Source organism: Aulonocara stuartgranti (genome assembly GCF_965226115.1).
Source record: "Aulonocara stuartgranti genome assembly, chromosome: 7".
NCBI classification, from domain to species: Eukaryota; Metazoa; Chordata; class Actinopteri; order Cichliformes; family Cichlidae; genus Aulonocara; species Aulonocara stuartgranti.
In genome coordinates this window covers 13,656,774-13,683,885 of record NC_138945.1, presented here as the reverse complement: position 1 = coordinate 13,683,885, position 27,112 = coordinate 13,656,774, and the positions used below count along the sequence as shown (strand labels likewise).

Below are 27,112 nucleotides of genomic sequence, written 5' to 3'. Positions count from 1 at the left end.
CAAGGAGACAATGCTGCCTAGCATCAGAGGCCAGCACTATTATCTATTTTTAACAGGATCATCGTTAGGCTTTATCGATTAATATTCTTTTCTCCGTCTCCCTGCTGAATACCACCCACCACTGCAGCCCTTTCACAAAAATGCTCAAACCAGCAAGTGACAATGAAACACTGACAGGCCGGAGACCAATAACACTGTAACATTTTGACCTTGACCTAAAGTGACCTTTAAACAAGCTGGTAGTCTTGACTTTTTAACCTTTAGATCCAGCTCACCTACCGTCACTCTCTTCACTCACCTCTTTAATTCAGATATCTGATCATTGGAATCAACAAGCTTATTCTCTGCTGACACCAGGTTGTTCTGTAGATAAATAAATGGGGAAACTCCATGAAGCCAAACAAATCAAATAATCACAGTAAGGTTTTAATGTAAATTTCAGTGAGAGAATCATTACCTTCAATCCTTCATGGTCTTTTATCAGAGAATCATATTCTCCAAGCAGCTGAGGAAACAAAACCACAGACATCTTAACCTTGGACGCCAGCATTACTGCAGTGCTGACAAAGAGTGATTTACTTTTTTGCTCTTAATACAAAATTCTGAAAATGTGACAGTAGTACTGACAATACTTCAGACGAAAGAAAAATCAATATTAAAATCAATGAAAAATGAGGTGGATGTGGTGGCTAACATGGGGTCATTTAATAGTTTGGTTTTTTTAAACTGAATTTTTAAACACTCTATACATACTATAGCACTGGCAAATGTCCTTTTTTAAAATAATATAAAAAAAAAAATCAAACAAACAAAACAAAAAACCCCACCAATGTATAACACTGCCTCTTCATTGTTTAAATACTAAATTTATACATCTTTCTGAAATCTAAAGGAGTATGTAATTTGTTCCGTTAGATAGATTACGCATAAGTTATCTAGCCATAGTCTGTTGGTTTATCGGGAGTTTAGTTTTTAGTGCAAAAAGTGCACCTCTGTAAAAAATAATGAGCTTGATTTATAACATGTTATAATTTGATAATGAATGCAAAAAATACAATTGCTTTTTGTTTTAGATCAGCATGGTGACATGGTTTTTAGTATTGTTGCTTCACAGCAGAAATATGAGGGTTCGAATCCACCATCTAGCCAGGGCTTTTCTGTGTGGAGTTTGCATGTTCTACACTTGGGTACTCTGGTTTCCTCCCACAGCCCAGAGGCATGCACCTAGTGGGGTTAGGTTCATTGGTGATTCTAAATTGTGTGAATGTGAGTGTAAATAGTTCTCTAACTGTGTTGTGTGACAGACTTAATATTTTTTAATAGTACTTTCAGAATTATGTTTGTTTTTTTAAAATCCACCGATACTACACTGTCCAGTATTTCAAAAGACCAGTCATGAAAGTGGCAGAAACTGTATTACACAAAAATTATATGTAGACTATAAAGTGAAAGACATTTGCTTGTACTCCCCTGCTTTGGAGAACATCTGGCTGTAGCCAACATGAGGTTAAAAGAATCAATACTGGAGCAGATAGTAATCAGATGAACCTGACTGGTGCATCCTTGAAAAAAAACACTCTTAACATAGAAAAAACTCTTACATACATCCTCAGCTGCAAACTAATTCCTCAACACCTAGAGCTAGCTGACTGCAGATAAAGTAAACTATCATAAATTATCAAGTCCATTAACAACAGTGCACTTGCCTGATTAAAGGAAATACCTCAGTACTGATGCTACCAGCATCCAGTGAATAAGAGGATGTTTATGTTTATGTGACAGTTTTCTGACCGTTATCATGTCTTCATGTCATTCTGTTCTCTCACACTTACATCCTGCAGCATCTTGTACTCTCTCTCCCTCCTGGCCTCCTTCTCATCTGCTTCTCTGCAGGCTTTCTGCGCCGCCTCCTCCAGCTGCCGTACACGGTTCTTCAAACGCGCCACCAGGGCGTCCTTTTCTTTGGCCGAATGTTTGCTTTCTTCCAGTCGCTGTTGCAAAGATTTCACAGTGGCACCTGCTACAGCATAGCGCTCCGGCCATTCTGCCTAATGACAAAAAAAGGACATCAAAATGAAGATATGGAATAAAGATTACTTTCATAGCCATTGACATATTTTTAGAAAACATCCTTGATGAAGTGACAAATTAAAAAGACATTCTAATTAAAAGCCAATAAATATAAATGAACACGTAAACATGGATTTTCGCATTCACAAGATTTTCAAAAAATTTGACCTATGACCAAACTTGTTGAGAATTCTAGTAGTGTACCTATGGTATCAATTTGAAACTTGTATGTTGCTTGGTTAACGAGTTATCGCATTCACAACTTGGGTGTCCATGTCCCCTGCTGGGTGATGACAATACCACATCAGCTTTTTACGGCTAAGGGGTAAAAATGATATAAAATAAATAGCAAAGCATACCAGCTTTTTTTCCAGTGAGCTGTTTGTTGCCTCTAGTTCTTGAATACGGGTGGTGGCCTCAGCCAAAGCCTGTTCTAGATGCCTGCACCTGTAAATAAATAGCAATAAACAATGAAAGCATAAAAATAATCTAAAAAGCAATACTACGGGATTTTATATTGGTAATTCAGAATATGAATTCAATATCATTCAAGTTTGATTTGACACCTTTTCCCCTTTAATTTCAGCATCTTAACCACAACTTTGCATCATCCTAAATGGAGTACCTATTTTAATGTCCCCTATTGTTAATGCACTGACAGATGTAGAAATGTGTTAAACTTTTGAACCCCTTGACATCAAAAACAACAGTTCACTTATTGGCTATTTCTAACCAAAAGTGACTGTTAACCCGCTGAGGGGGACTGTGATTTGGTTCTACATTTAACTGTATCATCCCTGCTTATTTTTCTTGTACATATAAAACTAATTTTTTACTCCAACTCAATATAATAAACAATAATATTTTAACTGAAACTATAGTCCATAAATGCAAACCTTTCTGTGAGCGCATGGTTGCTCTTCTCTAAATCCTGGGGCAGATCTCTGAGCTTGAGTTTGTCTCGCAGGATTTGGATCTCAGACTCATAATATGCTTTCAGGTCAGCCACATGCCGAGAATGCTTCTCTCTCAGGTTCTGCCTTAGTCTGAAAAACAGGAGAAGAAAAACAAAACTTTTTTAAAGAAGATTGGTCATGTGTAATGTTACTTTATTCACAGCACTTGAAGTAGTTTTTGGTTCTCTGGGAGGTGACTGGGCATGGCAATGTGATCACGATGCAAAGTGAAGCGAATTCATCTGTTACCTTATTTATCCATTACTTCTGACTTTCTGATAATCACAAATACATACCTCCACTTTTACAAGTACAAAGAGATAATGGGGGAAAAAAGAAGCAATAAATTGGAATGAGAGCAGCTTTCTTTTTGGGGCTGGCTAAAGCCTCTTGGACAGTGCCAGAAACGATTATACTCACCTGTAAATAAAGGAATAAAAGGGGAACTATAACCAACCTCAAGGGTAAAAAGTTTTAAATATGTGCTAACATAATCAATCTTGTTATGAAATGAAGCTATTAAACATGAGATTTCTGTTCACTGGTTCTGGGTCCTATGAAACACATGACGTTCCATGTCCTTATTTCAGGTCCTCTTAACAGAAAACATTAGGTGTAGCTAAAGTGCTAATAGTGTTTGGCAGTATTTTGGATTTATTTGATGTCTTTAGAGATTCATATTGTTCAAATACTAATCGTTTATACTTTATAAACAGACATTTTCAGTTCTTTAGCTTCAGGTCAACATCAAGCCAAATCAAGCATTAGAGTAGATGTTCCTAGAAATTATTTTGTTTGTTTTTTTTAATTATTTGACACATGTAAAACTTTTTTAAATTTTCATGTTATTTAATTCTGTTCAATCAAGTCTCTAACGTTATGTCATGCCCCCCCCCCCAAAAAAAAAAAACCCCACCCAACTTTAAAAAAATGTCACCATACAGAGCATTTCTAGTTTTCCTGTGGCGTTGCTAACTTTCTGTAGGGAAACTGAAAAGATCTACCACTCAAAGACAGATTGACACTCAGTGGATTGTTTGAGAATAACATATCAAAACCAAGTGATAGAAAAGGCTCAAACAAGTTAAAGTTAATATCAGTGCATTTTTTTGGAAAGATATAGGCAAATGGTTGAGCAGAACATTATAAATTATAACATATGTACGTACAGAGAGAGGACAACAGGATCCTCTAGTGATGATGCTCTTTCCATGTGTGGACTGACTCCATGACGCAGAGAAGCACCAGAGGCTGAACAAGGCTTCAGGGTGCTGGTGTGGGTGTGACTACCCTCCTCTTCGCTGGCTAAGGGAGCACTGGCTCTGCGCTGATGGCTGTCTGTTTGGGAGGGCTGAGCCTTATCTTGGGAGGTAGACAGGAATTGGGTTGTATTTCCCCATGGGCTTTGCACTTTAGATGGGGCAGAGACACTGGAGGTATCAGAGATATAGTCTGTATCTCCAGGGTTGGGGCTGCAATCCACCATGCTGTCAGGGGTTATGGGGGTCCCAACTCTAGGGTAGCGGTGGGGCTGATTGGCGAATGATGGGCTGCTGAAATGAGAGGGTGAAGTGAAGCCAGAGGTGCGATCTGACTGCCGCATGTTAGCTGCTGGATCCAGTGTCAACATCTGAAGCACAAAAATACAAATTGTAAGAAAATGTGAACTTGTGGATGTGAAATTTATTACAAGATTACAAGATTAACACGTCACCAGTCAGTTGTATTTTTAAAAATATTATATTTTTTAATAATTAATGTTTTATCGTGTCATTATCTATCTTCTGTAAATCACTTCTACAATCTTGGGATTGCAGAGTTTGAGTCATGTGACATACCTGCGGTGACAACGGAAAAGAAGTAGCTGAGCCTTCCCAATCTGAACGCCTACAATCTGCTCTTTGCTTGTTCTGATAGATCTCTCTGAGAGACAGCTGAGGTTCCTGGCTTCCCGGAGTCTAAAGAAGACCAAATTAGGCATCAAACCTCAGCATTATAAGCAAACCATGTATTTTATATCAGTCTCAGAAGCCACAGTAAACCATAACGTAACTCACCAGACTCATGGATGCCTCTTGCAGAAGTAGATAGGCACCGCTGTCAAAGCTTTCAGGTAGTGGGTGATAGAGATCACACTCATTCAGACGCCAATACGTGAGGCCTAAAACAAAAAAAGGCTTACTTTAATTGCTATATGCAATAATTTGGAAACATTGTTTGAAACTACAATTTTATCACATATTTCTGGCAGCGCTGGCCATCCTAAAAATATATGTTTTTAATATAAACAAGGAGTCTGATATTTAGTTAATTGACACCACTGGCAATGTTTACAATAACAATTTGGCTGATAGCCAGTGCTGATACTGGGGCGATCGTGGCTCAAGAGTTGGGAGTTCGCCTCGTAATCGGAAGGTTGCCGGTTCGAGCCCCGGCTTGGACAGTCTCGGTCGTTGTGTCCTTGGGCAAGACACTTCACCCGTTGCCTACTGGTGGTGGTCAGAGGGCCCGGTGGCGCCAGTGTCCGGCAGCCTCGCCTCTGTCAGTGCGCCCCAGGGTGGCTGTGGCTACAATGTAGCTTGCCATCACCAGTGTGTGAATGTGTGTGTGAATGGGTGGATGACTGGATATGTAAAGCGCTTTGGGGTCCTTAGGGACTAGTAAAGCGCTATATAAATACAGGCCATTTACCATTTACCATTTCATTTTTTATTTGTTTCTGTACCAAAGATTGTTAATATCCCATTATCAATATGGATGGGATATAGCCAACATGGATCAATTCCAATACCAATATTCAGCTGACATATATTTTATATCTTCCTTGTTACTAGCAAAGCTATTAAAAGTACCAAAATTACACCTAAAGAAAGAATTTAGTTGAAAAATATGTGTGTATGTCTATATAAAATATCTTATTGTTGTTCCACTGAGCCTTAGTGTAATCTACATATTATTATAAACACTTAATTGCACCATAGTGTTGGAGTAACACCCCCCCCCCAAAACAAACAAACAAACAAACAAACAAACAAACAAACAAAACAAAAACAAAAAAACCTTGGAGTGAACAGCTGTTTAAAAAATGTTTGACTGGCTGAGAAAAATGCAACTCTATTGTAACTCTACTATATGTTTAACTGCAAGAAACACAGAAATTAGCTCTCCAGGTATGTGTAGAGATGTATGTTTTCAATTTCTGATATGACCAGGGGCTTCATCTTCTAAAAGAAAAAGTGTAATATCCTGTATTTTTTTTTATTTTATTTCATGTTTTGTACTTGATTTATTTCAATATACTTTACAGTGGCCAAATCCAGTCACTGTGTGTCTGAATTCAAGTCACTGAATTCTTACCTGAGGCTTCAGATGCTAAACTATCACTCCTCCTCAGTGGAAAAGAGCTGGAAGATGGCCCAGCTGGTTGATGCTGAAAACCAATAGAAATGAGTGGATTAGATTCAGCAGCAGGAAAGTAATCAAAACAGAAAAATACAGCAAAAAGAAAAAATACTACAAATAAACACTATGCAATGTTGCGGGTTTGTTTGTTTTATTTTATTTTATCTATGCAAAATCTTGGACAAATAATCCTGGAGAAGAGGCTGTCACCACTTCCTGGGTTATACCTGGTCCTGGGACTCTGTGCTCTCCACAGTGTTTTGACTGTGGGATTCTCTGGGGCTGCGAGGCTGCTCCTGGTACTCTGGTATTTGGGATGACGCTTGTCCTGCTTTGCTCTTCTTGGGCCTCAGTTTCTGCCTCTGGGCCCAGGAGGTCAACTGTTGACTGGTGCTGTCAACAGAATTGCTTAGGGTAAGTAAAATTATAATTTCTCAGACAAATGCTGCCTAAACCTCAACAGGATTCTTGCAGGGTATCTAAAGGGTTGAATGAGTATTGTTACAACAAGCATACTGCTGCCAATCCACACAAGTGAGACAGGGAAAGGAAACACTAGCACAATGATATATTCCAATAAAGCTTAATAAAGACTCGCACTCGCAAACATGTCCAAAATAATTGGGTAAGCACACATACACATGTGTTTGTCCTTAATTACATTTTTAATTTTGTTTTCATTTATCAAAACTTAAGAAAACCACTATTCTAGAGCCATTTACCAAGTGCATTTATATTGTAATACTGTGTTAGTACTTTCCAGATTAAGTTACTAATTCCTAACAGTATTACTAAAGTAGCTAGTGTGATAGGGGGATGATCTACATATGATGATCTAGATACTTGGCAGGATATGCTAAATTTTTGAGAAATATTTATTGTTTTCTTGTTTGAATTTGGGCTTCCTATCATCTGCCAGCCAGAGACTCATGTGACTATGTCATGTTGGGTGGCCATTTAGTTTCAAAAAATGTTTTAGAAAACATCTACAGGCAATTAAATTTGATATTAAATGTATTTATAAAACCAGTTTCAAACACAGAACTCTTAACATTGATGGCTTCATCAGTGTATTTCTTTTAGGTCATGTTTACATTCATGTTCCTCACTGTAGGGTATAAACTGGGTATAAACTGACTGCGTGACAGATCTGAAGTGAAGTACACAGTCACTAGCTGCTTGATCCTAATCAATGGTGTCTATATGTTGGGCACCATTTATTTTAAGTAATTAATGAAGCTACTATTGTTGTGTCACATTCATAAATCTGCTCAGCTCTCTTGCTTAATGATTGATGCTGCAGGTGTTGGAAACTCAGAGGCAAGACTTCTACAGGCAGCTGCAGGCAACAAATAACTTTGGCTCCCGACTAAATCTTATTAATTTGACCTGTCACAGACTCTGTCTTTATCACATTGAAGACTTTTCCATTATTTTAAACACTCAACATATAAAATAAACTGTTGGCCAGCTGAACATGTGTAAACCGTGCCTTTTACCGTGTCTGTAATGTTTATGGACTAGTGTCAGACTTTGTCTATAGCCATTTTCAGATGCTCTTGGGTTAACAGATAGACGTTTATGTCTGAAAAAGCTGAGAAAACACCACAGTACATCCTTACAAACTCAGTTTAGCATGGATGTGTTTGACCTTACATACCCAGAGATTTTCTGCTGATAAACTAGTGATTCATTCACTCCGAGCATCCTCTCATTGGAGAAATCTTGCTGGCAACCAAGCATACTTGTCTCTGTGTCTTTCTGGAAGTTAATGGACCAGTGATGCTTCTCGCTTCTTTGACCAACAACCTCATCTTCTCCTGGTGAACCTGCAGGTTCCAGACTCGACTCCCAAGTAGAAAGAGTCCCATATCCACTGCTGAGCACTGTGGTTGCACGCTCATCCCGCTGATTTGTGGCCTCAGACCTAGGGAGTGGAGGCGATGGGGAGCTAAAAGGGGTATGGACGGGAGCTGCCAGACTGTCATTGTCACTGGACACAGTTTTGGGAACAGTACATTCACTGGAGACAGGGGGAAAAATATAGTCCTTCATGTTTGTGGTACTTTTGCTCACAGGAGTTGGGGAGAACTCCCCATGTGGCTGGACACTAGCCTGGCGGTTTTGGAGCTGAACAAGGGCCTTAATTTCATCCTGAATCAACTGAAAAAGAGGAATTATTTTACTGTAAGAAATTGCTTTCAATATACTCATTAAGATAGTCCCCTTGTAATCCACCATCTCTTTTTTGAGGTGGTCCAATTTCATAAAACAGGACATGATGTTAAATCCAGGCTTACCTGTATTTGGCACTGGTATTGTTCTTGCTGAGCAAGTATTTGCTCTTGGTATTGCTTCTCAACCAGCTGAAACAGATGCAGCCATCGACCCTGTAGCAGAAAAACAAACATCGTTACTTGTCTTACTTTGAATAAAAGCGTGGGCTATTACAAGACAACAGTCACACAGAGATAAACAGAGACACAAAGAATGGCAAGAAGCTGTTGTATTACTAACTGCCATAGCCAGTCGCATGACAGCCACAGGAAGCCGACGGGTAAAGAGATCATTTTTTATCAGATTCCTTCGTGGAAGAAAAATTGTTCAAGTCATCTTTCCAAAGTCACGAAGAGGCGACAGATCCCCTGGATTTCAGGGTAAGTCCCGAGACACACTGTGCTACAAGAAATCCCTTTCACTGGAAAGAACAGTGACTGTTGCAGTACTCCGGAGCGAAGAGACAGACAGGACGGCTGGGGTCGCTGTCGGGATTTCTTTGCCCCGCTCCGATTTTAGTGGATTTTAATGCTGTGGCTGACGCCACTGGACTTTTAGTGTTGTTTTTATGTTTTTACTGTGTGTTCCCCGTGGCCAGGGATGTTTTTAACTGTTTTAAATCTTTTTTGTGAAATACATTATATTTTAGTACAAAGTTTTGTATTGTTCTATTGCCTTGGCTACTCCACTGCTCTGTCCGTTTTTTGAAGGGTTGCCCTTCACTTAGAATAAAACCTGGTGTCCACCTACATATCTGGCTACTCGGAACATCTCAAGGTCCTGTACCCATCCGTCAGTAAACTGGAACTGGGCTTGTTAAGGGACCTGAAGTTACTAAACACTTCATGAGTGTATGGACTCACACTTAGGACCATATAATTATAAATATGAGTGTGATGAAAGTTGGGCAGCAAGCTAATGTCTTTAGTCCACTCTGTATGCTCGTATGAGTCTAACCCTTTCACTCCTTTGATTTTTTCCTGTTTTATTATTTATAGTTTTGTTTAGAGGGAATATTTTACTTTCTTTTCTTGTTTGTTTCAGTTTTAATATAGCTACTTTTTGTATTATTCATTTATTTATTTGAGATGCGCCAAATCGCACAAAAGACTTAACATTACATCGAAGTTTGGTTGTTTGTTTTTTTAAATGCTCGCTGGAAGAGACATTTTTATTTTTAACGTACTTTTTGTTTAATTTTGTATTTGTTGTTTGGTCGAGTGTGTAAGACAGATAAACACTGGAACGGCCTGTAAACACGGCTTGTTATGGTGGAAAAAAGAAGCCGGTTTCTCTTTGTTTCCCTCCCCACCACTGTGGAATTTTTATTTAGGAGTTTAGGAGTCAACAGTTGTTTAGTATACAACGTACACAATTAGATATGGGCACTGAAACCACAGTCCATCAGTTATTTCTGAGATTTTATTAATTAATTAATTTTAGATTTCTCCATGAAAGAAAATGTATAAGTTAACTTTTTCAAGTTTTAATTTTTTATTTAAAACAAAGAAAACCCATATGAAACATAAATTCCCTCTCCTTAAATATGTCTTTTCAAACAGATGCTTCCATGTAGGGCTGTGCGATATGACCAAAATGTCATATCCTGATATAAGAATTCTATCGTCCTGACAACGATATAAATCACAAAAATGTAACATTTTCTGTAAATTCTGTGAATCTCGGGCAGCTCGTCTTGCGGGAAGTGTTTCCAGCTGCGCGTCATGTAGCTGGAGTCGAGTGTTTAAACCGATGCATGAAACTATACATTTTAATATACACCTCCTTCATTCTTTTAATCTCACTTGGCTCACTACTGCACCCACTCCGAGACCGGACCATATATTAGACCTAGATTTGTCTTTTGGCATTTCAATTTGTAATCTGGATATAACTGATGCTTTTTCATTAGAATTCTATATTATCCTTTTTGATATGCTGCTCCTTCTTCCCCCTGCCACACAGCATCTACCTTTTCACCAATCACATTATATCAATTCTTCCACTGCTAACTATTTTGTTGAGTCCTTCAAAGCTGCAACAGATGCTTGGTCCATAGCAGCTTCCCTGCTCTATCTCAGCCATGAAGATTTTACTAACTTATTCAAAAGCACTTGTTCCTCAATTATGGATACTGCTGCTCTGTATAAATTGAGAAAGTCTGGACTTAAACAGTTGTCCTGGCTCAATGATTGATGATTGCTCAATGTATGTTTTCTCCCATCAACTCTTAAAATGTGAATAATTTTGACAATTCTTTACTAGTAAAGTTGAGACTAATAGCATTCCCACCCCTTTCACATTTTAACTGACTCTCTCAAATAGACTGTTTTAAACAGATTACACTACCCGCTCTTACAAAGACAGAGATTTCTCATTGAAATCTACAACTTGCTCTCTAGTTACTGTGCCTTTCACTCTTCTGAAAGATGTATTTGATCCAAGCACCCTCTCCATTATCAACACTTCTAAATCTACTGGTACCGTTCCATCTCTCTTGAAGCAGGTAATCTAGCCCTTGCTGAGAAAGTACAACTTAGACTCCAAATTACCTAATAATTACCAACCTCTACAAACAACCACTACCAAAATTCTTCAGCAACTTATTCCTTGCATACAGAAAAACAACATCTTTAAAAAGTATAAAATGAAAACAATTCTTCTACATCAGCTGCACCTTATTGTAGGGTATTTCAGGATTCCATTTTAGGGCTTATTCTGGTCTCCCAGTTTTGCTTACTCTGGGACAAATCATGAGTAAACACAATCTCTATTCATTCTCATACTGACACTATTCAGCTGCACCTCTGCCTCAACCCCAATGAGAAGCCCACTTTCTGATTAAGTTTGACAAGCAAATTACCTCAGTGGTTAAAAACGTCTTTGTTTTGGTTTTTTAATCTCTGTTCCATATCAAAAATTAAGCCTTTTCTGTATGTGAAAGATCTGGAGATTGTTACTCATGCCCTCATTTCTTCCCACTCAACTACTGCAATTCACTTTACAATTGTCTCAGTCCTCTCTGTCCCACCTTCAGTTTATCGAAAATGCTGTTGCTAGGATCCTCACACGGACTCAAAAAAGACATCATATTATACCCGTTTTAGTTTCTTGATTTCCTGAAAAATTTTGAATTGATTTCATTGATTTCAAGATCCTTCTCTTTGTCAATAGAGCCCTTCATGGTTTGACCCCTTCTTACATCACCAACCTCCTACAAACCTGCTCCCTTTCCAGGTCCCACTCCCATGAATCGCAGAATACTGACCCAAATGCAGAACACCAAAACAGCCAAGGGTTAAACTCAAAATACATTTTTAATAGGGTTGTTTAAGCAGTCCAAAGAATATAATATCCACAAAGGCAAAATGAATCCAGAGCAGCATGAAACACATGAGGGCGGGTTAACTTACACAGAGACAAACAATGCTCTTTATAAGTAAATCTGAATTGAGTAGAGTTGAGAACACAAAAGAAAATAGTTCCATGTACACTAAAGGACTGCAATACTATGTGTATTTATGAAGGTGCCAGAGAACCCAGCTGTGTACAACAATTATGGTACAAACTTCCATTAGAGAGAAAGAAGACATAGGAAGAATTTAATTTTCCTGTGACCTACCCATACAGTAATTAAAGATTGAGAACAGAGTGTGTTATACCCAGGTGTACAAACTGAAAGCCTTCAAGCTTGATGAACTGTGCCATAAAGTGCCTTCACATTGTAGAGCATCACAGTTGTCTGTTCTCTGCAAATCACATCCTGTGTCTGAAAAGATCAGCTGTGTGGGTGTTGGGGTCTGTAAATGTGTATGTGTGCATCTATCTTACTGTCAGGTGTGATTTGATCAAAAAATACATGTGACAAGTCTGAACTGAGGCTACCAGCAGCCAAATACAGTGCACAAGAACAAACTGCTACAGCAGCAAACACTTCATCATCAGCCTTTCTACAAGACCTATTGTCTTCCAGTCTCAATGGGTATTTTCCTACCTCGCAGTCCTTCCAGATCTCAGGGTCTGTCTCCCCACTGCTCTGGATCTCCTGGACCAGGGCCCTAAGGGTCTCCAGGGAGCTTGGATTGATGAATGGTAGGGTCTTCCCTTGTTCAAAGGCTTCATCTGTGCTCAGACATAGGCTCCTGTAAAACAAATTGGATATTGTTAAAATATTGTATCAAATATTAAAATATTAGATTAGAATATATTAGATATGTTTCTCCAGGCAGTATTATTTTATACTGTCTGGCATTATTATTATTATTATTATTATTATTATAGCTGAGCAGTATTTTAGAGACAACTAAATAAAATAAAAGTCAAAAAAGATCTCTACTTCTTAGTTCAGCCAATATCTGCAGCAGATATTGGCCTATCACAGACTTTTCAGTGTCTGATATTTTGTTCAACATGCGCCAATATTAAAAATATTTTTATGCAACATAAGGCAGAAGAATATCCATCTGTATATTTAAAAACAGTGTTTATCTTGAAGAATAGCTCTGACACATTTGTCTGCAGTACATGCAGCAGAGTAACGTCACAGCTGAGCAGCAGGCAGTGTCAAGCACTGGAAGTTATCTTTAGTCTTTGAAATGTTTTGGTGGAAATTAACAAAATAGCCCTATACTTCCTCTTCCAGTTTAACACTCTATATGTGTAACTATAAATAAATACCACCCAATATGTATACTGTATGTATAGTATCTACTTGAAAGATCCAGTAATCCACGTGCTCTACTACTTTTGATAGAATACTGCTTAAAGATAGCTTTGTCTGTACATGTCTAAACTCAATCTGTTCAGAGGTTTTCCAAACACAACACAAAAAAGGCCACTGAACACAACAGAGTAATATCAGCACCTATTCAATTTTCCATTCCATTGAAATCTGAGAAATAATCATGTATGCAGTCAATTGTAGTTCTTAGAAAGAAAAAAAAACTGTAACAGGAGTTTTAAAAGACCATAAATCAAAATTGACACAGAAAATTGCAGTCAATGCATCTTCATATTCAACACTCCTACATATGTTCAAATTTCCACAAGCATTTAAAGAGAGCTGTCACAATAATGGAGAAACTATTCTGCATAAATAGGTAGTAAATGTAAATCAATTTCCTTTTAAGCATTTAAATTTAAAAAAAACTGCAACAACACACCTGCATTAGGAAAAAAACTATTCAAATATTTAATATTTTAAAAGGGGCAAGTGTTTCTTTTTTTTATGCAGACACTTCCTCATACAGTAAGGAACTTAAGAGTTACGGTACCTGATCTTGTTGCATGCTGGTGTGATGTCCATGGGCCTGCACTCCACAGTGCCTCCTGTTGTTTGGGAGGTTGTGCGTCTCCCCTCAGAGACAGCCAGTCCTGAGGCTGATGTCCCCTCAGAAGACACCAGCGAGTTTTCGCTCTCCTTGCCCACATCCCCATCAGCACTGACATGGCAATGGCTCAAAGCCCCTGAGCTGGACACATCCTCTGAGATACTGTCATCTGTGGACATTTTTATGGGCCCATGCAGAGGAAGTCACTCTGACAGCTAGGGACCAAAGGAGAAAAGTTCAGAGTTCTGTTAATCACACTTCTTGTATTTCCAGCTTCAACAACAGGAAGTGCTGCTGAACTGTGAACACGACAATGCATTAATACGTTAATGTATAATACATGTAAAAGCCAAGAAAAGACACCAAATCAACTCTTAGTTTTGATCTTAGATCTACTATCAACATTCAGTAACTGACATAAATATAAGCAACATAAATAAGACATAAACAAAAGCCGTGCACAATACGCAGATTTTTAAGATAATATGTAATTGTTCTTGCTTTAGCCTCTTCTGTCAGTCTGTCTGTCATGACCTGTGTTTGCTGTATGTGAGAGCTCGTCCAACATGGGCAGCTTTGATTGGACACCTAATTAACTTAGCCAACAACAAGAAAATCAACAGAGATAGAGCTCCACAAGCGGTGGGCTGGTTCATTTAGTAAGAAGCTACATTAGCTGTTCTATGGTGTCGGCCAGCGCAACGGATGCTGCAGACAGTTGAAGTTGCCTATAAACTCCACGGGAGCCTGGGTCAGTCAGGCTAAGTTACCAAGCTAGCACAGTAACTACCTCTGACTAGCAGTTCAAAATGGTTAGCTAGCTAGCTCAGTTTGGCTAAGTTGGTTTATGACAGGTTTGTAAGCACAGCGTAGGCACGCAGGAGAGCGCGGGTGAAACGATAGCGCACGCGGGTATATAATAAATGATATAAAACAGAAAACTGTGTCGCGCTGATTGGCTACATATAATAAACATTTAACCTACCCGTTAACTTGTATCATTATTTCATCCATATTTCTCTGTGAGTAGTCAAGCTGGCTAGCTGGTTGCTGGTTGGCTACTGCACTGCAGTGGTCGTTGGCTGCTGTAGCGTTCACAGCCCACATTGCTATTGGTCAAAATATTATCTGAAATACAGAGCTGTGATTGGTCGTTACTTTCACTCAGTGTTTCTATTGGTTATGTGGGGGACAGAGGCGTACGCATCTGTTGGGACCGTAGATAAACCAAAAGCATGAGGATTGTAAATTATCAATAACGGGATAAAGACAAATGTTTATTTGACTTAAAGTGTGGCTTTTAAGCCAGATAACTAAAGTCATGAAGAGTTTCTGATTTTATACGCCTTGTTGTGTTTTAACGTCAGTTTGCTCGATTCTTGAACTAGTGTGTGATGGGTTTCATATTAGACATTTCTCATTTGTGGTGTAAAATAAAATAGTTTAGCAACGATGCATGATTTCCATCGTTGCTAAACTGCATCTTTGATTGTATCGTTTTTTAAATATAGTTTTGTTAGTATTGTTTCAAGGATACTAGCAACTTATATAGTAGTCAAACAAAACACATTTTACTCAGGAGAGTGGCTCCTTTTTAAAGTACTTTTGAATGTAAAACAGTGACTACAGTATATACAATTGCATATAATATAATTTGGTTTCAAGACAGTCAGACCTGTACACCAAACCATATTGTGTGTTTGTGGAACAACCAGAGTAAAAAGTTTCAAAAAGTATATGAATCCATTCATCACATTCTCATTTTTGAAATGTATTTGAAATTTTTTACTTATTTGTTTGTTTGGTTGCATTTTGATTATTCAAACATGTGGAGGAACCCCATGTCCACTGTCACAATGAGTCAGATGTTCTATTTTGATTTCAGATCTTGCATCTCCCATTTGGCTTGGCATTAATTTGCAGGTTTCTTAATTATGGGTATTTCACAATATCTGTGAACACAAAATATGTCACACAAGAATCCATTTTATATATTAGAGGCCTTAGAGAATATGAAAAATACTGCTTAAAGATAAAGCTGGGATATGTTAGCGGGGGCTGATTTATTGTCATACAGAAGTAACTCATCAGGTCTCAGAAGCACTTTGTCATCAAAATATTTGTCAATTAATGCTCAGTGAATAGCAGATTAATTGTTAATAACTGTTAAATGTTTGAGAGAAATATTTTCTCCCTTTTGGCATGGATAAGTCTATAGAACTCAGGCAGGCGTACAACCTACCTTGTGATTGGCAGGTCACCACCACATGAGCACTCGGTGCAGTTGACTTTCTGATTCAGCCTACTTTCATCTAGCTTTTAATAGTATTACAATGTGTTATATCATGATGGTTATGTCCATCATCATGGCAAACTAACCAACTGTTGATATATTTCAACCTGGACCAAAATGGTTTACTGATCCATCATCCATTCATCCAAAGAGATGTGTCATTATAGGTAGGTGCTGATTTATTAGTAGGTCAAATTTAATTAATTGACAGACAATCATTGCCTTCTATAATTAGCTATAACTAGTACAATAGTTAGCTGGGATAGGCTCCAGCGCCCCCTGCGACCCTGAAAAGGATAAGCGGAAGCGAATGGATGGATGGATGGATAGTACAATAGTGGGGATAGGTTAATTGATCAATCTAAATTGCCCATAGGTGTGAATGTGGGAGTGAATGGTTGTCTGTCTCTATGTGTTAGCCCTGCGACAGACTGGCGACCTGTCCAGGGTGTACCCCGCCTCTCGCCCTGTGACAGCTGGGATAGGCTCCAGCACCCCCCGCGACCCTGAAAAGGACAAGCGGAAGCGAATGGATGGATGGATGGATAGTACAATATACCAGTAGTCTCTTGAACCATGTGTACATGGGAAAAAGTAATGTACTTTGAATACATACAATGAATCATGTTGACAACTATATTGAAAATACAATTTATTACACTGAGTAATAAATACATACAAAGATGCAAGTTAACAGCATTTTCCTTTTTTTCCCTCCCTTTAATACCAAAACCAACCTCAACACGAATCAACCGATGCATTTGGCACGTCTCTGTCCCTCCCTTACTTAGCTAGGTGTTAAAGGGGTCTGAAAATCAGACCAACCACTACCAAAAAAAACCCAAAGTTTAAAAAAAATTCAAAGAAAAAGTCCTCCCCATCTACACCTGTATACTCCATGCAGTGTCTACAATTAACCTATGGGCCCATTTGCATGCATAAACCAATGCTTTAAATATGAAGTCAAAACTATGATCCAAAAAAATGGGGCATAAAAAAAAACAAAAAAACAAACAAACAAACAAACACATGATATCTCTCATTTTAGTTCCAGTAACCCACACATGATTGAAATTATCCTCCAGAGCTCTCAGGAGTCACAAATTGCATTACTGTATTTCTTTTTTTTTCTCTCTCTCTCTCGAGGAGCTTGCTGTTCCATCCTTTGTTCATTTACTTCCTCCTTGCAAAGGAAACGCCATGCAAGTTATTTTTTCTCCTCATGAAAGGTAGTTCTTGCAGGGAGGAATGGGCGTTTTTAGCTAGGACCTTGCATTCCTCTCAGTCTCAGCCAAGCATTCACGCACCAGCCCCCTGGCATGGATTATTCCTTTGAAGAAAAACAAATACACATTTAGTCTGAGAAATGTTAATGCTTGCATGCTGCTTTTGTATTGCTCTGCATATCAAGGTTACCTCTTTTCAGTCGCTCCATTGCACTCTTACTTCCAGCGTATGTGGGTCTGATCTCCTTTCCGAGCTCTTCAATGATGGCCAGCAGCTCTGCATATTTGTTCTGAGGCACTTGGCTGCCAGTAGAGCCCTGAAGTTAAAGCAAAAATCAGTCAGGTTCAATACATTTAAACTGGTTTCTGATATGCAAAATGGAGCCTTATCAACACAGTACAGTTTGATACTTGGTACAGTTTGATACCAAAAATTAGGACCTGTGGAGTCCGGGGTGGAGAGTAGTGTCTAAAATTGACCTTCATAATGTCCCAACACTACAGCAGACACAGAGGTATTTCATGTCACTATAAGAGTGACATAAGCAGCCCTGCTTAAAATCTCTAAGGAATCACCACTTCTTGATTCAGTTGTGCTGCTGCTGTGTAAAAGACCACCACTGGATATAAACAGGTAAAAACACTGCTTTTCATCATATGGGTGGTTTGACGGACTGTAAATGCAATTTTAATATACAAATATGACTTATGTTGAAACCTGGACTGTAAAGTTGATATGAATATGAAGTAATTAGGCCAATGTTCTCCAGTTTTGCACAAATAAAACTCAACAAACAACAATCTTGTATCTTCCATGGCAATGAAGGAAATGTAAAAACTGGAAAAGTATGTTTGTTTGGTTTTGCCTTTACGAGCTGGGGTATGCAGTGAGTTTAGTAGTTACCTGTGAAAATCCCAGAGAAGGAGGTCCGTAGTCACTCAGAAGGGGCCTGTAGGACTGCAGCGTGGCCAGGTTAGCTGCTGAGGGAGACTGAAGGTTTGCAACTGTGGACAATTCAAAAACAACTCCTGTCAAAATCAAAATAGACAGACAAATCAAATATATTCGAAACCAACCAACTGCTCAACTTTTAAAGCACTTTAGAGAACCTGTAAGGTAAAAGGCACTACAAATAGAAACTGTTTGCCATTAAAGATATTTTTTTTAATGGAAATTGTATTATCAGAGCAGTAAAGCAGGCTTTTTTTTTTCTTATAGTCAGCAGTTTCACAAAGGAAGCTCTTCAGTGTTTGTGGTGTGGGAAACAGCAGGGAGGTGATGCTGATGGTGCAGGGCTTGACAGTGCATATGTTTCACATTACAGTTAAAGAAAAGATGCATATACTGTAAAAGGTTTTTAGGAACATGTGTGCGAATTAAATATACTACAGCATTCACCACAAGCAGCAATTATTCTTCTCACAGGTGTAGTATCTCCTCTCTGACACACACACACACACACACAAACACACAAACACACATACACAGAAAACATTAAAAGTACAACGCCGCAAGAAAGTGAGCCCAGGCGGGGTGAAGTGATTTTCTAGTTTCAGCAGCAGCAGTGCTTGTTACTGTCATCACACTCAAAACCTTTATCAAACCACCCATTTAGTGACCTCAGACATGAAGAAAAGAGATGAGTATACCAGTGAATCTTTATACTTTTCTTCCAAGAAGACAGACTTTATCATTTTTGAAAGTCATCTTGAACAATGAAGGTTGTTTAAAGTTCAGTCCAGTCCTTGTACCTGATCACCTTCAAAGGAATGTTCTTTTTCTTTGTAAAGCCACCTAACACTGATCTATGAATCACTCAAGCTTGAAAAAAGGCACAAAACTTAGATTATCAAGGAGTTTTGTTACTACATGACAGAGGACTTAGCAAAGAACCAATTTAAATTCTGTCTTGAGGCGCTTTTTTACCAGCAGCCTGCTGCAGAAGTAAACATCTTTAGATGACTATGAAAAATGCCAACAATAACACAGTTTGTCAGGTATAATAGAGTATATTTACACCAATATGGAGAACTTGGAGGACAAAAGAGGAGCAAAGGCCTAAAGAGCTATCTTTAGTCCTGGGTTATCTTATCTGAATGTCATATGTTTAAGAAAAAGGAGAAAAAAAATCTGTCACAGGAGAGATGCATCTGGCCCTTCAGGTGATCCACCTACTATTCACCAAAGCCTCATCAGAAACAGGCTCAGCTGAAGCGTAGCTGTCAAGAAGCTGTTCTTAAGGAAGGGAAACTGGGGAAAAAGGCTCAAGTATGCCAAGTTACACAAGAACTGGGCTGAAAATCACCAGCAACAGGGCGTTCAAATTTTTAGTTTGTGTACCGAGAAGGTCAGGAGAGCACTACAGCCATCTATAAAACAGGATGAAAGCTCTGTCATGGTTTGGGGATGCACTTTAGCCAGTGATGTTGGGGCTCTTGTCAAAATTAATGGATTGTGAACGGAGAAAAGTACAATCAGATTTTGATCCACTATGCAAGCGTTTCATTTTTCACCATGATAATGTTCCCAAACATACTGGAGTAAGTATGTTTGGGAAATGTTTTTGTATCCAGGTATGCTCTAGCATACCTGGATACAAAAACATTTACTGGAACACAGTCAGTCTGACCTCCCCTTACTCTGAAGCAGTGTTCCTATGTTCCTAGTTCCTATGAGAGTTAAGGCTGTGTTGAAGAACAAAGCTTCAACTTTCGAGATTGTTGGAATTATATAAACTCTCTTTTTGCATTATATACTGTATTCCCATGTATGTTTGCACATGATTCAATAAATCTCTACATCCATTTCCCATTTCCCTAGCAAAATATAAAGAAATGAGGGGTGGTTTAAGACTACAGTACAGTAGATTAATATAAACCTACTAAAAAAAATTGTCAGTCCTATTAAAGATAAAGCTAATCAGCAGCTTATGAAGCCATAAAAACTACTTAAAAATTGTTGTTGGACATAGGTGATATCATCTTTGGTATGCCAAGAGTCTTATGAAAATGGAGAGGTGATGAAATTTAGGAGGATTGACCTTTAGATGTATCTGGCAACCTTTATCTGGACTCATTACCTCTGGACTAAAGTAAAGCAAGTAGAAGTAAAATGGGTAAAATGTTGCAAAAGCACTGAAATATCAATATTAACAATCTCATAAGAGAATGTCTGTTAGGGGGGGGGGAAATCATTTTTTTGCACTTTATTCATGTGCTAAAAATAGAAATTATTTCACTTGTTACTAATAGAATTTTTGAATTACAATTTTACCAAATACCCACATAGCAATCTGTACACAACCATTAGCTTGAATTGGAACGACAATTCCTATTGTTATTTTTTCCTTCTCCTTCTTTCTTTTAATTCTTAACTCTTCCCACTACTCTTCCATACATTTCTCTATATAACACATACCTTTACTTTGAGCAGATTGATTTTTTGTATTGTTTTACGTTTTGGCTGGTAACATAAAGAAACTGGGGGATCTGAACACTTCCATCCACGCACATGCACCTCCATAATCACCGCTCCCCTGTCGCTTTGTTCGCTTGTAATATTCAACCTCCAACACGAGATGTCCTCGAAGAGACATAAAAAAAATTCGAGGCAGATCAATCGGCAGCTCCGACCGAGGAGCATCATGGAGGAAACGGAACAAGGCTGGCTCAAGAAGACATAAGTGATACATTTTTGTCACCGTGTAACGGCACCCACCCGGCGGGACCGCGACCCCGGACGACGGATATCGACACTGTAGGAACCGCCGCCGACTCCTTTCACATCCCCACCGTGTTTCTCCGCCGACTTGTATCGCGGATGGCGCTCTTTTACATTAGTAATAATGGCGGATATGAATTAGCCTAGCTCCCAGGATCTGACCCTATATATATAACTGGACAAAAACTACAGACACGGTCTTTCTCCAGGTATTCTCCGAGACCCCGAATTTAACACTCGATTTAACAGACGGATACTTTGATTTTCTCCGCCGTTTTTTCCTTACCCTGGTTCCCAGAAGTTCCCGGAATGTGCTGATGGACATTGGGTTTGTAAGACATTCCCAAAGACATTGTAAATTAAAGAAATAAAAATGACCCGAAATTCAGTGAAGCGTCTGTCTCTCACTTTTTGTTTACAACAGCGGCACCGGCAAATATGGCCGTCACTTTATATTGACACCCACTGTGCTTTTTAACATTGCTACTATCCACTGCGGATTATCAAGAAAACGGTTAAAAGAAGCACATTTCACCACAAAGCGACCAAATTCGCGCACGCTTTAACACGCATTTTAAGCACATTTGCCAACCTTTATCCCGAGTTTACTTTAACGACACTTTTAAAATACTTTTTTTTTTTAACAAAAAGTGTTTAAACGTGATATGTGTTTAGATGTTTTAAACGTAATTTTTTACACAACATTATGAAGGAGAAACTAGACTTTTAAAGTAGAATAGGCAACCAGACGTGGATACATGTATTTGAGGTTAAACTTTATACTCACTCATTTTTTTTAATATATATATTTTTTTCTTTTTTTTTTTAAGATAAAGTATGAAAGAAAACCAGCGTACCTGTCTTTGTCTGAGGGGTCGTATCCATTACTACTGATAGCAGTCTGCTTTTACCTAAAAAGAAAAGTAACTGGAGTTGGAAGCAGGCGCTCTTATTTCGGAGACTTGGTTATCTTCAGTTTTTCAAAAATGTGCTCAGGAGTCATTTCAGTTCTTCATGTCCCATCAGTACTCTTGGCCACATGGTTGGACACACAAAGGCAAAAGTGTGGTCCAATCGTGGCTCTCAGGGTCATGACCCGGACCCCTGCCCACTCTGCCCCCCCACTCCCCCCAAAAAACGAAGGCGCACATAACAGGGTGAAAAATGAACTGTTTAGCGTTAAATCATTTCAAAATAAACGTTCCTAATTTTGGTAATTGCAATCTTGGCGCAATGCAAGCAGCGGGAGCTCATCAATAAAACCACCATATAAAGCTTGAGGTTTAGAAGACAGCAGTTTTTATGGATTTTTTTAAATTATTATTTTACAAAAAAATAATTAGTCTGACATTTTAAGGAGCTGGAGAATTGCTCCATAAAAACACCGTAACGGCCTTTCTGAGAGTATTTCACCATGCTTTCGTGTTTAATGCACTTTGTATTAACTTATGTGTGTGGGAATTATATGTAATGGCATTATATACTTAGTTGCCAGTTTATTAGCAACACCTAAAGTAATAGAGCTATAAATGCCTTACACGTTTAATATGCATGCATGATTTTTCTGCACTTATAAAGTACAGCTCTCAGTGTAGTTAAAGTACCTAAATAAATACAGAGTAAGCACCTCGCAGCATTCTCACATGCAGTGTTTTTACTTTTCATAGGAATATTTTTAAGAGTTGCATTACTGCCTTTAATAATAAAATAGAGTGCCTACATTAAAAACAAAAAACAAGCATACCACACTTGTCATCTCATATTGCTAGTTGCTGTTTTTTGATAAACGATTAACTGATGTTTCTGGAAGAACTCAAGTCCAGTCATCTGTAACTGTAGTCTGCATATCTGGAGAATTCTATAATGTAATGCAGTAGCTTTTCAGTATTACAACACACAACAATGTAGAAGTATACCAAGCTTTATTGAGCATTGCACTCAGTCATATACAGGTAATTTTGAACTTTTGTACAACTCTTGTCAGTAGTGCAACTCGTGCAATAATGAAAGGAAAAAACATTTAAGTCCTTCAAGTGTTTCAACTTCAGATGAGCTAAATCTGCCGTGACATTTTGACAGCATTTTAAAAAAACAAAACAAAAACAGGAAAAAAACAAAAACAAAACAATGTTTCCAAGTCAGCCACCAGCCCAAAAGATAAAATAACATGAGTTGTTGGTCTGTACATGGTGCACATTCAAGTTAAAATGAGACTTCCAATTAGAGAGCAAGCTCTAACGAATAAGTTCTCCCTCCACCATAAAAAAAAAAAAAAAAAAAAAAAAAATTTAAAAAAAGGATGCATGAACAATTTCAGTTTGACTCATTTTACAAACTGTACAAATGATACAAAGATTTGTTCTTGTTCCACCTAACAGTAACCACTCCACAGGTTTAGGAATCAAACACATCCTCTGTTTAATTATCACCACTGGGACAGCTCACGTATCCAGACTTTGCTCTGACCCTTCCAGGGCAGGTCGAGCATCACACAACATATGACTGAGGTGGTACAGGCTCAACAGAAAAAGTGGACTGTACAACAAACAGACCTTAATTACAAGAAAGCAGAGAAACTGGAGAACCATGTTTGGATGTTTGACACATACGAGCTGTAAATACAGCTAAACACACACAGAGCAACTGTACTGAGCAAAGATGTCCAAGGACCACTGAGTTCTAATCATGCATTTGCAATACACTGTAAAACTCTTGTGTTTGGGTCTTCGTATGAGTTTAACCCCTGAGCAGATTTACATTTACCAAAAAAAAAAAAAAAAAAAAAAAAAAATCAAAGTAATAGAAAAAAAAAAAAAAAAAACACTGAGAAGGACAGTGATGCAGACTGCTGTGAAACCTTGAACATACGCACACATGAAAAAGGCTGTTGTCAACAACATGCATTTCACAATTTTTCAGGAACCCTTTATCTTTTTAAAAACTAATCTTTTTTTTGCCATTTTCTCTGTTTTAATAGCAGCCCGCTAAAGACCAAGTCAAGAAATAAAACTGTTGTAATGGATTGGAAAGGAGTACAATATTAAATAGTTTTCCCTCGACCCCAAACTATGACCTAAATTTTTTCTATTGCCAAAAATTTTTTTAAGCATCAAGTAAACATTTAACAACTGATTCACAGCACTGTAATGTAGCTTTAATTATTTAGCACTTTTGTCTATGATATTTCTTCTTGTGAGCATTCAAATGCTGCCACGTCTGAACAAATGACGACACTGAAACAATCATTACAGTTGCCTAATTGATGTGCTTTGTTTCATTTCAGTGCAGTGTGAGTCTATACTGCACTTTGCAGTAATTTATGGTCTCTGCATTTTATCACCACCTGCGCCTTAAATCCTCTGATAGTAAAGGGAAACACTGTATAGTAATGTTAAAGGCCCTCACATGAGGAGATAAACTCTTAACACCATCTGTTTGTAGCTACAATAAAGGCCATAAACCATTTATTAAATGTTTCAATACTTTAATAAACACTAAATTGTATTTATTGTACCTAGTTCCCCAGTTTGCTTAATATTCATCATCTCTAACATTTTAACACCCTATGTATATAGAACTCAGAGGATAGCTGATGCAAAAATAACCAAATCATTTCTTTGTGAAGGTGACCAACTGCTGTAGCTCCAAGTACTCAGGCAAATGCACGTTCACAAACAACTGGCTGATCAAGTTCCAACATGGACAAAGAGGAACAAAATGTTCAAGTTAAACATTAAAACAAACAAAGAAACTTTAAGGAATCTGAGACCTGTGTGAAAAACAGATGAGCAAAAACAGAAATTGGCCTGATTTTAGAAGGAAGTGGAACCTGACAATAAGAATATTTGGTTTTTACCGTCTCATGAGCAAATATGCCAGATACAGTGCATCAGAAGCCCCCCCCCCCAAAAGCAAAAGGTTTCCTGCAGTAAACTGCATCACTTTTTCTACTTCAGAAAAAAACAAGAACTCTTACGCTGCAGGTAGTGCTGGGTAATATCTAATATAATGAGTCTCTAGCATACATTAATATGTGATTGTAGTTAAGCACTATATGCCCATCTGTGACTTTCCTCTGACTCTGAAAAAACAGATTTTGCTTCATCTACTTTTGGTCCAGACCCACAAAAAGTCTTTGTTTCATACTGAGGTGGTTCTGGGGTAAAACAGGGTAAAGTATCAGTGAGGAGTGGATAACTCAGATCAACATGCTCTCTTAAAGTCACAAATCTTCTCACTCTGAATGTCAGAGGAAAATACATCACCTGTCAAATATCTCCAGGTGAAAGGAAGAGTCTCTGGAGATTACAAATTTTGGGGGTTGGTGGGGAGGGAAAGGGAAGAAGAAAAAAGAAAATTTCTCTATACAACCACTGCTTTACATCCGAGTGTCACCACAGCTTGGTACCACACCTCTGACCCTCAGGAACAATGAGGGTTGTGCAGAAGGTCCTGGAGCCTGCAGTGTAGAGAGATCCCTTCAGGGAGGGATGTGAACTTGAGGGGTAGAGATGGGGATTAAAGCCCCTAAACTATGTGTGGTGTGTGTGGCTCAGACTCTGAGGGTGAAGCTGCTGCCGTTTCTGCTGCTCCTGCACAGCCAGCTGCTGACACTGGTCCGATGTTGAGAGCTTGTTAATTAACGGAGACACACAGTTCGCCGGAATGATCAGTCCTGCATTAAAAACAACACAGAAATTTTAAAAAAGGTCTGAGCATAAGCCCGGTGTCTACACATCTGTAGACACCATGTTACATGTTTGTCTGTTAAATAATAAGGCACAAAACATAAAACCAGGAGTTTCGCTGAGACGCCAGCTCTACCAAGAAATGAGACTAGTTTCCAAAATATGAACTTCTCCTTTAGTACAGCAGTCACTTAACTTACCGACTATCCTCTGCCCATCTTCGGTTCTCAGCCGGACAATCTGCACCTTTACATTGGTTCCACTGACCGGGGTGAGCACTTCCTCCAGCTCATTCCAAACACTGAGCACTGATCCACACAAAACGTAGTACCTCCTGCACCGAAGACCAACTTCACACTGTAGACCCACTGACGCCTTCTTGCAGTTACCGCGCCTGACAACAGAAAAACACAAACAGGTTTACAAAAAAAAAAAAAAAAGACCACAGAGCAATGGAAGCATCAAAGGTTGAAGCTGCTTATGTCCTCTCATTAAGTACTGGCACCATTTTCATTGCCAAATTAATCTGCATTTGGTGCTCTGAGAAGTAGTTTCTGTCATCAACAAATGTGGGATTGGAATACAGTAAGCAAAGTAAGCACCATGCAAATCTGAAGTGCACATACCAATATGCGTGTGAGCAGATTTTTTCTGAAGACTTGTACTGGTCAGTCCAGTGCTGCTTGGCATCTTCTGACAAGACCTAATACAGGGAGGGCAAAACACATATGATTCACAAAAAAATATTCTGTCTTCTTCTTGTCACAGTTTAAATGAAAGAGTGTCATCTAACCTTTTTAAATTTCTTCTTGAGGTCTGCGTACGTCTCCAGTTTGACCTGCCGGCCGGTGTTGGGCCTGTACACCAAGAACAGCCTCTTCTTAGTGTTCACCTCTTTGACAAGGATGGCCGTTTTTTTGTTGTTCCTCATCTGAAAATCAACCACAGACATGTACGTCATATGTCACTGCTCTGCATTCACACACACATGTAAGAGTTAACTACACTTTATTACAATCTAGAGGCTAACTCACAGAAAGAGGTTCGGCTATTTGAGCAAAAAAAAAAAAAAAAAAAAAAAAAAAATCAATAAGGAATGAAATGTGATCAATAAGGAATGAACCCCCCAATTCAGACACACAAGAGTTA

General features: G+C 38.5%; 2 protein-coding genes across 11 annotated transcripts in view; both read right to left on the bottom strand.

Moving 5' to 3' along the window:
• The window catches only part of mphosph9 (M-phase phosphoprotein 9), a 34,079-nt gene extending 18,940 nt beyond the window's left edge, over positions 1-15,139 (bottom strand). For both annotated transcript variants that reach the window (XM_082539435.1, XM_082539436.1), the window contains exons 1-15: positions 15,021-15,139; positions 13,979-14,250; positions 12,700-12,847; positions 8,729-8,818; positions 8,089-8,591; positions 6,656-6,821; positions 6,384-6,456; positions 5,084-5,187; positions 4,865-4,984; positions 4,196-4,656; positions 2,967-3,116; positions 2,430-2,517; positions 1,833-2,048; positions 458-505; positions 299-363 (exon numbers count right to left, since the gene is read on the bottom strand). In XM_082539435.1, the coding sequence (XP_082395561.1) occupies positions 299-363; positions 458-505; positions 1,833-2,048; positions 2,430-2,517; positions 2,967-3,116; positions 4,196-4,656; positions 4,865-4,984; positions 5,084-5,187; positions 6,384-6,456; positions 6,656-6,821; positions 8,089-8,591; positions 8,729-8,818; positions 12,700-12,847; positions 13,979-14,214 (2,468 nt within the window). In that variant the 5' untranslated portion in view covers positions 14,215-14,250; positions 15,021-15,139. The remainder of the gene's footprint in view (positions 1-298; positions 364-457; positions 506-1,832; positions 2,049-2,429; positions 2,518-2,966; positions 3,117-4,195; positions 4,657-4,864; positions 4,985-5,083; positions 5,188-6,383; positions 6,457-6,655; positions 6,822-8,088; positions 8,592-8,728; positions 8,819-12,699; positions 12,848-13,978; positions 14,251-15,020) is intronic.
• Positions 15,140-16,967: 1,828 nt separating this feature from the next.
• Positions 16,968-27,112, bottom strand: part of sbno1 (strawberry notch homolog 1) — a 31,822-nt gene continuing 21,677 nt past the window's right edge. For 4 of the 9 annotated variants that reach the window (XM_082539122.1, XM_082539119.1, XM_082539120.1 and 1 more), the window contains exons 30-33: positions 26,757-26,894; positions 26,590-26,666; positions 26,164-26,357; positions 23,181-25,950 (exon numbers count right to left, since the gene is read on the bottom strand). In XM_082539122.1, coding sequence (XP_082395248.1) covers positions 25,808-25,950; positions 26,164-26,357; positions 26,590-26,666; positions 26,757-26,894 — 552 coding nt within the window. In that variant the 3' untranslated portion in view covers positions 23,181-25,807. Of the gene's footprint in view, positions 17,659-17,744; positions 17,872-18,458; positions 18,584-21,561; positions 21,966-22,132; positions 22,495-23,180; positions 25,951-26,154; positions 26,358-26,589; positions 26,667-26,756; positions 26,895-27,112 lie in introns of those variants that run through there. The other 5 variants (XM_082539127.1, XM_082539125.1, XM_082539126.1 and 2 more) reach the window with 5 other exon arrangements.